This window comes from Elaeis guineensis, chromosome 16 (assembly GCF_000442705.2).
Source record: "Elaeis guineensis isolate ETL-2024a chromosome 16, EG11, whole genome shotgun sequence".
NCBI lineage: Eukaryota > Viridiplantae > Streptophyta > Magnoliopsida > Arecales > Arecaceae > Elaeis > Elaeis guineensis.
The window spans coordinates 32,152,980-32,164,248 of record NC_026008.2 but is presented as its reverse complement, the minus strand read 5'-3'; the positions used below and the strand labels follow the sequence as shown (position 1 = coordinate 32,164,248).

Here is an 11,269-nt window from a genome sequence, read left to right as displayed (position 1 = left end):
AGATCAATTAGTTAGTTTTAATTATTATTTTATTTAATTTTAACAAAATATATAGTTTTTTTTTCATGTATTTTTATTTTTTTTATTATCTCATGCATCGCGTGCATTTTAATATTTAGTTATGCTCGGAGAAAAAGATTAGATCTACATTTGCCATCCGGTACAAAGAAAGAAAAAGAGCTCAAAGATTACTGAAATTGATTCGGCCAAAAATTTATTGATATTTAAATCAGATAAAATTTTGATGAATAGTAAAAGAAGAATGAGGGGGCAGATAATAAAGAGATACAGTAGAAAATTTAATTTTTTGTGATACATACGTATCCTCGGAGATGAAAAACCCTTAGCTCAGCAAAATAGAAAGCTATTTGAGCTTTTTATTTTTTTAAATATTTTTTTAAAAATAAAATTATATTTGACTAATTAGATCATGATATTTTTTTATTTTTTAATTAAATATTATAAAAATATTGATCAAATTTTTTATTAATAAATTTATTCATATTTTTATATTTTTCAAGATGAATAAATTATTTTTCACTGATAGTATTTATCTATAAAATAAAAAAAAATTTATCCATCTAAAACATGATTAAATTATTTTTTTATTGATCAATAATATGATATTTAATTTTATTTTTAAAATATTTTATTTTTATTTTCAATATCTCAATAACTAAGTCAAGCATTTTTTTAATTTAAAAGATATAAAAAGTATTATAAAAAATATAAATAAATTTTAATAATTTATTTAAAAAATAATAATAATATATAAATATATAAATAAATTATTTAAAAAAAATATTTATTTAAAAAATATAAATTTTTAAATAATTTTTTTATCCGTAAAAAAACAAACCAACCTTCCCAACGTAGGATCCCAATTCAAACTCCTTAAATTATTGTAAATATTTTATTCGATAGTGTGTCCATCTCTTCGTCCTCCTATTTTTTTAATTATTTTTTACCTTAACTACTGAACTTGGTTGCACTAATTCTCAATTTATTTATACCAGTTAAATCAAGTCTTGGGTTCTCCTTCCCTTTATTCTATTCTATCAACCAACCCGGTCCTTTTCATCCCATATTTTTCCCCATTCTTTTCTTGCTTGGCTACTCAAACTTGCTTTCCTTATTACTCTATTGCTATTTTGTCTTTAATTCTTCTCCCCCTACTTTGGCTTTCCGCCGCCCACCGCTGTGCTTTGTGTTCTCATAATTTCTATTCTCAGACCCTTCGGCGGCGGCGATAGGAGGAGTTTTGCTTTTAATTTTATAGAGGTTCGTTTGGATTTTATTACTTTCTTCATTAATTTTCTCTCTGTGTTGGTATTTTTTGATGTTTTTGTGCGCAATGTTGGTTAAACTTCCGTTTTTTTTTTTTTTTTTGCCTTTTCTTCTCAGGGCAGGATAAGAGACGGGTGGGACGATGGCGGAATTGGTTGGTCTTCGGATCTACAGCTGCTCCAATTGTCGAAACCATGTCTGTCTTCACGACGACATAATCTCGAAAGCTTTTCAGGTGAAGCTTTTAACAAACATTAACTAATTTGTTTGGGAGTGTTTGGACTTTGGACCATTTATAGATATTGTCTTTGCGAAATTTAGAAATTTATTTATGTGAAGAACAAAATTGAGATGCATAACTGGAGCATATGATGAAACTTAATTCAGTTCAATTTGTCAGGCTGTTTATATAGAATTTGAACTCGAGCTTTAGTATTTGATTAAAAGTATTCATTTCTTGTAATGTAATTGCTACAAGCCACTCCGTTAGGAAACTTTGTTTCATAAGCATCATAATTGTTGTGCTTTTGCTTATGTTAAATGATCTGTATATATTCCATCACCCCAAAATTATCATAGGGAAGAAAAGGGCGAGCCTTTTTGTTTTCTCATGCGATAAACATAGTCGTCGGGCCAAAGGAAGACAGGGAGCTAATCACAGGACTCCATAGAGTTGCTGATATTTACTGCCGCGAGTGCCATGATGTGCTGGGATGGAAGTATCTAAGAGCTTATGAGCAGACACAAAAGTACAAAGAAGGCAAGTTCATATTTGAAAAATCAAAGATTGTCAGGGAGAACTGGTAGTCCACATGGATTGATTCTGTGTTGATGAAGCTTATGCATGCGAGTGATGTGGTCATTTGACACTGTCTTCTTTGTCTTCTGATGGATTCATTTGTTCTTCTTGTACGTAGCAGTTAAACTGTATGTTCCAGTCTCTGGCAATTGTGCGTTCTTGCATCCATGTAATCTGTACAGGTTGTGCACTAATGGCTGGTGATTTCTTTTGTGAATAAGAAATGAACTTGTGGATATTGGTAATGCAACACTGAATGCTCATTGTTTCTAAGATGGATGCACCAAAACATTCTTGCTTTTCTTTTCTGTTTGTAGTCTCTGTGCAACATATTTCATGTTTTATTTAGCAACAGTATGGCTGAATCAGTTTTGAATCTTATTTAAATGCTTAAACAGGCATTTTAACCAAAATCAGCTACTGTTTTCGGGGGTAAGAATGCCCTTGTTAAACTTTCCTGAATTTGTCTACTTTTCTAATTACCAAATACCAATAGATAAAATCAGTAATTTGCTTTAGTGATCATTGAGATAGGCACGTATGCTGAAAAAACTTTGTCATGAAGAATAAGAATCATTGTGATCATAGTCATGCATATCTCAAATTAGTGGAAATCATGTCTTAGTATTAAATAAAAAGCTTTATTAGATTTGTAAGCTTTATGAATAATTTATGCATGCTTGTGAGTATTACATATTTAGTTCATAGCTATTTTCTTGAGTTTTCCTGATATGTGTTATTTTACAGCAGAGATCAAAATTTTGTCATGCTGGCTTAAATCCGAAACCTTGATTTTGTGTTTTAAGTTGTCTACTACATACCTTAAGAGTTTAGATTCTGCTTCAATCTCTTCTCATGATAGTTGGTGTTGCTTGGGCTCTAGCATATGGCTTGAAGAATGTATCTCAACACATATTGGGAAGATTAATGCACATCAAGCACTTCAGTATTTATCAAATTCCTCAACATTAGATTTAAGAGGTTGGGGATGCCGGATGTGTACAATACTTGCAGGCACTTTGTAGGTCTTTAGAGACATCTCAACCTTTCAAACACATATAAAAGAGGTCATACTCATTGGAATGTTTGAAATAAAGGGCTACAATAAGAATTGGTAAATTACTAATAAGTTAGTATTTAGCAACAGAAAAAGACTATATCAATTTCATGTAGAAGATGAAACATTCTAACAAATATAATATTTTAATATTGTTAATTCAGAAAATAAAAACTTGATAAACTACGAAAGAATTGACATTTTCTTTTCTATATATTCCATCTCTCTCTCTCTCTCTATCCATCTTGCCAAATAAAAGACATGCATGACTATGCAAAACTGATTCTTATGTCCATTTCTGCATAATAATGCATGTACAAAATGGAAAAGCTATTAAATCGAAAATCCATGTAACTCATTAGCATATTGTGTCATCGTTCGTATATTGATGCTCAGTTACTTTATTGTGTTGCAAATGCATGTGTTAGCTATAAGCTTGGGAAATGTTTTCTACAAGACCTAGTTTATTAACTTTGCTTTACTAGGTTGTTATGGTCTTAACATTTGATGCTTCCTATTAATATATTTGCAATATCAGTCTTTCTATTTAGCTAGAGGTTGTTGTGATGGTATCTTATATAGTTTGATTACCTCTGTTGTTATCCTCTTCGCGTCTGTTGAATACTTTTTATTAGTCTCTTTATTTAGGCAGAGGTTGTTGATATAGTATCTTATATGGTTCTGCATTGTCGCTTGTCTATGACTGAGGACAGGCCTTAGTATGAACTTTCTTTGCAATCTGTTATTTAATCTATTTTTACTATTTATTTAAGAGATTGGTTATTTGTCTCCTCATGTATTTTGGTTATGGTTTTTTTGGTATGTATTTTTTATTTGTCCATTTTAGTTCATTTTTTGTTGATATTTTGCTGGTTTATTGTCTGGATGCCTTTCCATTGGGTAGGTTTTTTTCCCTTTTTTTTGGGGGTTGGCATCTTCTTCTTAGCCTATAATAATAATTAAGCAGCATGTATACATTGAATATAATATACCTCACTTAATTGTTATTACAGGGTAAATATTTAAACAGTTGCATGTCCTCATCCTCAATCAGCGCCACAAATATCTATGACCACTTCCCTTCTGTACTCTTAACCGCTGCTTATAAACTGTTTCTACAAGACTTCTATGTGGAGTTCTTGATTGACATCATGTATCTCATCATTTAGTCATTTCACACTCATTGTTTTATGGTTCTTATCATTATTTAAGTGTATATCGCCTCTTTTACAATCCAGTAACAATTAAACCTGTTGGAGATATATCCAAAAATTAAAATCCATTGTGTAGAATCCCGTTGAAATGATCATAAATCGTTTATTTCTTGGGTACCCTGATTTTTGCTAGAAATACTCTTTCTACTCCAAGATACCTTTAATTTTATGGTTCAAAAGCACCAGTTTTGTGATGCTTGATTGCCCATGTCATGATGACAGTAACCAGTCTAGCGTTAGTTAAGTGTGTCTAGTACCTTTTAGCAATTATCAAGAATCTTACTGGATAAAGTACTCTCTAACTTTTGTTCAAATATTAAATAAAATCGAAAGGTTCCTTCAAGATATATTGCTTAAAAAATTTTAGTGTAATGCTCATAAGCTATTAGCTCTTACTTCATTGGAGCAAACTCAAGAGACTGCAATATATTTTTGTGGCACTCTCTCCCTCCTCCTGCATATGTTCTTCAAGTTATTTAACCTTGGTACTTGAATAAAATTGGATGTTGATTTATGATATGCATATTTTGAAAGTGTATTTAATTATGGACTTGATGGTTATTTTAAATCAGAAGCTTCAAATATAACATCTTTTTATATCATAATCTGAACAGATCTCTAGATATTCAAACTAAGTCTTTGCATTGATTTTGAGTTAAGCGGAAAGGTTCTTTCCAGAAGGCAGAATGGAAATTGAATTGATTTATGGTATGCTTTGTGAAATTTTATTGTAGCCTTTCAATAATCTTTCCTTTTAATGAACTCCATGTATTTAAATAACTTAATAGGTAGTTTATTTGGGGGACAAAGAAACTTCAGTCCAAAATTGAAGTGATATGATCCTTTGAAATAAATAAAAGCCAATTAGCATTAATAGGAAACCTGAGGTTGGTCTAACTTAGTAGAAAGTGTCAGTGCCTTTTGCATGGGTGGCTGAAAACTTAAGACTGAATGATTTCATATGTATCATTGTCCTAAATGCTAATGGTTTTGCAGATTATGACGGCTGATGTTGGTGACCTAGTTCTTTGATCTATATCAAGAAAGTGCTTAGCGGGTTCCAGTTTCCACCTTGACATTCTTTAACACTATAAGATATTGTAACTAGGATTGTGAACCTGCTAACATGTGATTGCGCTGTATAAATGAAAACTTCATATGATTTCTATCATTTTAAGAAGTTTTAATAATTTTGGACAGCTTATGGATTTACAGAAACCAAATAGTCATGGCATGCTTTAAAATCAAAATTAAGGAAAATTCTGGAGAAGACTTGTGATGGAGTTGAATAGGATAAAATTATGGCTGTGGATGTAATGAATGGCTTTTAGAAATAGATACATGTGATAGATGAGGAACCATAGCATGATGGCTGATTCTCCAATAAAAATGATGTTCCTAAAGTCGGTTTCTTTGGCAGAGAAAGGAGCTGAAACATAGTAATGTCATCTCACCACTTTGGTTATGGAATTTTTGAGATGATTACATGTTATGGTAGAGGAGGGGCTGCTGGTGACTTTGTGTTTCACATAAGTCAAGAGCCTTTCACTCATCTCCAATATGCTAATGAATGTGGACGTAAGGATAATTTGAAGAAAGTAGAAAGGGGTGTTTCTTGCTCTGCTTCTTTGATCAAATGACTTTCTCAATAATAACATTCAAATTTAGAAGTGAATCGCACAAAAAGTTTATGCTTCGGAGATAGTGTGAAAGATTTCTCCATAGGAACACCTGTAGACAAAGGTAAAAAAGGAAATCCAAAAAGCATAACTGGGACACACCTATTCAGTCGAGGGACTGGTCTGTAACCAGTCGGAATAGTGAAGTCATGCTCTTCGGTGGGTAGATTGCAGTTATAAAGGCTTCCTCAATAATCTTACCATTTGCCAGACTAGATCTTGTCATGTGCAATACACATGGCAGTGAATTTTTCCTGTTAAATATTGGTGAAAGTTTAATCAAGGAATGAATTTTTTTTATACCAAAAGACTGAAAAATTAAGACTAACGTATAAGCTTTCTGTGTTTCTTTCCTGGAACTCTCAATCGCAACAGTATACATTTTTTTTATTAATTTATTAAACGCTTTAATGAAAAATTAAGACTTGAGTGTTTTTTCTTGTTCAGATTCTCAACCACAGCAATAATCCTTAACCTCATTTTCGTTGTCTTAGTGACTCTAAAAGAAAGCATCAATTGCAGGAGAGAAATTCCTGTTTCCTTTTCTTTCTCATGCACCACGATCAAACGTCTGATGATGGACATCTCAAGAGAGCTTAAATTGTATATTGTAAGAGCTATTTGTTATTAAAGAATGATGTTAGTGTGGGCAAAAATTTGAGTATTTGGTGATTCTTTATGGAAGGTGGTATTGGTTGACTGGTAGATGGCAATGTTATAGGTGGTCACTGAGGGGCATAGGTAATATACACATCCAATTACCAGTGCATGTTTTTTCAAGATGGAATCCACATTCCAGCATCCAAAGCACAGCACTATCTTCAGGTACCACACTACATTTGTTATGATAAATCTATATTTGCCAGCTGCACTCACTGCTATTGATTCTCTGGCGGCATTTGCAAAAAGAAGATTGTCATTGGCAAGTAACAAGTGAGTGATTCTTGGTCCTCTTCTGCAACTTGCTACTCCATTTATAGATTTTGATGCTCAGCTTTTTTAAGAATAGAGGACAACACTTCCACAACAATTAGAAGGTAAGGGTATAAAGTGTCTCCTTGATGGAGATCTTTGTTGGGATGTCTGGTTAGGATACCACCTACATAGAATTTTTTTGATACCGCGCGTCACAGCAGGAAGAAAGAAGAAATAAAATAGAAATAATCAAATACATGGATCAGTCAAAAAAAGCTCACCTCCATGGGACATGCAAGCTTCACTATGAGAAAAGATAAAAATTACAAAAGGAGATCACACCCTCAATCTTTATATACCCAATCTCTCCCTCACAAGAAGCTCTCCTTCACAAAAGCTCTTTTTTTAGAAAGATCTTTCTGAACCTTTAAAGCAACTGCTGTCCGCTATCCGACAATTTGCCTGAAGTCTCCCTGCTCTTATCGGTGCCTCGCTTCCGTTGCTTTGAGTCTTCTGCCGAACAAAATCGCTCACGCACATCTCTATTCCATGAACAAGGCTTTTTAAAGCCTTAAATCTATGAAAAAATAGGAGTATGGACTCCTCACAGCACCCAAAATCTTTCTGAACCCTTAGATCACGACCGGCACTGCTTCAGACCGTCGGATCGTGACATGGTTTATGAAAAACTTCGGTAGATCACGAGAAATCGAGGGAAAACGACTGTCGATCTATGATGGACCGCGAGAAATCAAGAGGAAATGCCCTCTCCATCCACGTGGGTCCCTGTGGACCGTCGGTCCATGCGCTACGCATGGACCGCATCGCGCGGGCCACGCCCGCGTGGGCCTGGGCCGTGCTCCGCACGCGCCTGCACGTCCGCACACTCACGATCAGACTGCATGCTGTCGTGTGCGGTTGCATTGCTGCAGTCTCCGCCAGCTGCCACCGGCCTCTGCTGCTCCAATTTTTGTGCCATCTTCTATCGAGCGTATCTCCACCATCAGATCTCCATTTGAGATGATCTTGGGCTCGTTGGACTACATTCGTCATCCCAGACCTCACTGTGGGCTTAGTGTGGATCGAATTTTGAGACATCAAATCTTCACAATCTTCACCTCGATTTGATATTCGGTTTCCTCCTAAATCTGAGAGCTTCTGGATCTCCTCGCCCCCATGCCCTGGGCAATCGTCTGCTGATCATAGATGGACAGACATGGAAGTTGAGCAAGGCCGCTCAATCCCATCTTCGTCATATGCTGTGCTCCTCCTGTCCTGAGATCTGTATGGGATATCATCCTAGGTAATAGCAATCTCACCTTGCGATATTGTCTTTCATCTTTTCGAATCTCGCATCTCATGCCTGATCCACCTCCACCTAGAGCTCTACCTCACTCTGAGCTTCTTCTGGCTCCTAAAGCTCCACCTCGCACTGGGCTCTCCGCTAAGTAGTAATGTCCTCTCGTTCTTTTCTTTTCCTTCAGAATAATCCTATTGCTGCGCAACATCTTCAAGATTTCTCTACCAGCTATCATCCTGTAGCCTCTCGAATCCAGTCTGCTTAGTGATATAAGATTCCGTCTGAAATCGAGTATATATCGGATCTCCCCCAATCTTCTCACTACACCATCATGTGTCCTCCAGCTGACCGTCCTGATGCCTCTGATCGTACAGCTCGATCCATCCGACAAATAAACAGTGTCTTCACTGTTCTCCAGAGAGTCAAACTGCTCATCTCTGCAATATATATGATAGGTACATGCAGAATCTAAAATTCACTGCTAGAAAGAATAGATATCTCGTCAGATATTTTCAGGACATCACCCTCTGACTCGCTACTGACCGTCGCTGCAGTAGCCATCGTCCGATCCCTGAGTTGAGAGCAATCTCTAGTTAGATGCCCCAACTCGTCACACCGATAACATCTGATCTTGCTCAAGTTCCTTGTCCTGGACTTGAATCATCCTCATCGCGATCTCCTATCGCTCCGTCTACCACTTCCTACTCCTCCAGAAACCACTAAAGCTGAGCTTCCCCCTGAGCTCGAAGCTGGGTTCTCCCTCTTGAGAATCTTGTTCTGAAGAATCGCTGCGGTGATCTCGTCCATCTTGATGGTACTCTTTCTACTAGAAGAGCAGTCACCAAGGACTCATATGAAGGAGGAAGCGATGCTAGTAAGACCAGCGCCCTGGTCTTCTCCTTAATTTTCTCGCCAATGGTTGAGAAGGTCGGTGAGGATCTTCTGAAAGTGGCTGAGATGCTTCTGCATGCTCTGTCCTTCAGTCATCCGCAGCTGGTAAAATTACTTCAAGAGAAAAAGGGTGTTGGTGAGAGACTTCACCATGTACAAACTCCTCGAGCTTCGGCCACAGCACCATCGAAGAAGTTTTGCTAAGCACATGGATCACCACCTCATCCGCTAGGTACATGCGAATGGTACTCCACCGCCTGCATTTGGAGTCACCTCTAATCCTGTACCTCCATGGTGGTCGGCTTTTTCTCACATAAGAGAGCATCGATCAACCTTTGTTGGATGAGCACGTCGTTCACCTTTGTCTGCCATAAGGAGAAAGTACTCTTTTCATCAAATCTGTTGATCTCCATCTTGATTGATTCTGTCCTCTCCATCTTCAATCTTACTCACCACCATCGCAATCTGTGTTCTGGTATTGTCTCGCTCTGATACCACTTGTTGGGGATGTCTGATCAGGACACTACCTCCACAGGACCTTTTCGATACCGCACGTCGCAGTAGGAGAAAAAAAATAAAACAGAAACAAAAAATACGTGGATCAGCCAAAAAGGCTCGTGTCACGCCTCCAATTCGAGATTGTGAATCGAGGGTCATGACAACCGCCGCATACTCATAGAAAACTCTTTCCATAAGCATGCAAGGCATCTTATCATGCTATCCTAAAACAACAGCAGAATAACTAGTCAATAATTTAAATCCAAAACATAACGATCTAAATTTTTTTTCTTTAATATCTCAATAAATTCAACAATGATTCATAGTCCTTACATCAAATTCAATAAGACTTTCAACCAAAAAAAAAGTATAGAGATTCTGCTTCTGATCACTCTTCCATTCATATCTTGTATCATCTTAATTTTTCAACATCTATAAAAACAGTAAAATAAGAGGTAATGAGCTAGACAGTCAAGTAAGCAATGATCACTTTTCAAACAGATTTCATCAGGCATTTAAGTAAATAATCATTTATAGAAAATAAGCATATATAGTTCATCAATTCGAAATCAATTTCAATTATGCAACATAATTCATGTCAATTTCATTTTTTTTTCGAAAATTCAAATTTTTTTTTTCAGATTTCAATTTTTTCGTTCTTAAATTTTTTTCGTCAACCATGAGCTATGATCATATTTTCTCTGTGGCAGGGTCATAATGCCGCGTATCTGCTTGCGGTAGGCTGCGAATCATCTGACAGCCTATCCTTTGGAACCACTGGTCTCACTGGCGGTTTGTTGCTGGTCTCTCTGGCGACATGTCGCTGGTCTCACTGGCAACATAAACCCTCAGGACAATCAATTGCCAACGTATATGCTCCCATTGGCGGGGTCCTTTACATAGTCAGGTTGTCAATTCATAATGTTTCTTATATCATAATTCTTCATAAATCATATTTCATATTTTAATTTCGATAATAAAACATATAATCATGTAGTATCGAAATCAATCAATATAATGCATCATGAAATTAATATGTTCAATCATGCTTCATCATAACATTTCAAATAAGATATTTTCATAACAAAAATACCATTCATCCAATTCATGCATCGTTTCACAAATCATGTCAGAAAAATATATTATAATTTATCGATAAATCTAGAAAAAGTGAAACATTACTTACCTCGAATGCATTCCAATAAATCCACATAATTCTATAAATTTTCTTCCAAAAATTCTGTTCGTAGATCGTATCGTGATATCCCATAGTCAAATATCCACAATCCTATACAGAATCAATTTCAATAATTAGAAAGAATACGAATACCATATTTCAACGGTTTAGACTGGTCTGATCATCTAATTTCATCTAATCAAAATCTAATTAGGACCTAAACGATCCAAGGTTTTGACTATCAGATCAAATCAGATTTGAAGTGATAGGACCGAGGTTTCTTCATTGATTTCATAAAATCAAGTAGAGAGAGAGAAAATCAGAGGAGAGAGAATTTATGAGGTACAATTCGAATTGATCAGGCGACACAATCCAACATTACGATTGGTCCAATATCTCGATTGATAAAATCAACATGATCAAATCAAGTCATGGCTAGATCGAAATCATGG

At 35.7% G+C, this 11,269-nt stretch overlaps 1 protein-coding gene across 2 annotated transcripts; it reads left to right on the top strand.

Annotated features, from left to right (window-relative positions):
* Positions 1–1,057: 1,057 nt before the first annotated feature.
* On the top strand, positions 1,058–2,359 carry LOC140854384 (protein yippee-like At4g27745). 2 transcript variants are annotated; one of them, XM_073250317.1, is made up of 3 exons: positions 1,058–1,281; positions 1,410–1,522; positions 1,867–2,359. In XM_073250317.1, exons 2-3 carry the CDS (start codon positions 1,430–1,432, stop codon positions 2,092–2,094), a joined length of 321 nt encoding a protein of 106 aa, XP_073106418.1. In that variant the 5' UTR covers positions 1,058–1,281; positions 1,410–1,429; the 3' UTR covers positions 2,095–2,359. The 2 variants fall into 2 exon arrangements, with proteins under 2 accessions (XP_073106418.1, XP_073106417.1); XM_073250316.1 differs by having other exon boundaries at positions 1,061–1,281; positions 1,405–1,522.
* The last annotated feature ends 8,910 nt before the right edge of the window (positions 2,360–11,269 follow it).

Coding starts and splice junctions, on each gene's coding strand:
- LOC140854384 (XM_073250317.1), top strand. CDS start 1,430: ATGGCGGAATTGGTTGGTCTTCGGATCTACAGCTGCTCCAATTGTCGA. Junction 1,523..1,866: donor TAATCTCGAAAGCTTTTCAG/GTGAAGCTTTTA, acceptor AAATTATCATAG/GGAAGAAAAGGGCGAGCCTT.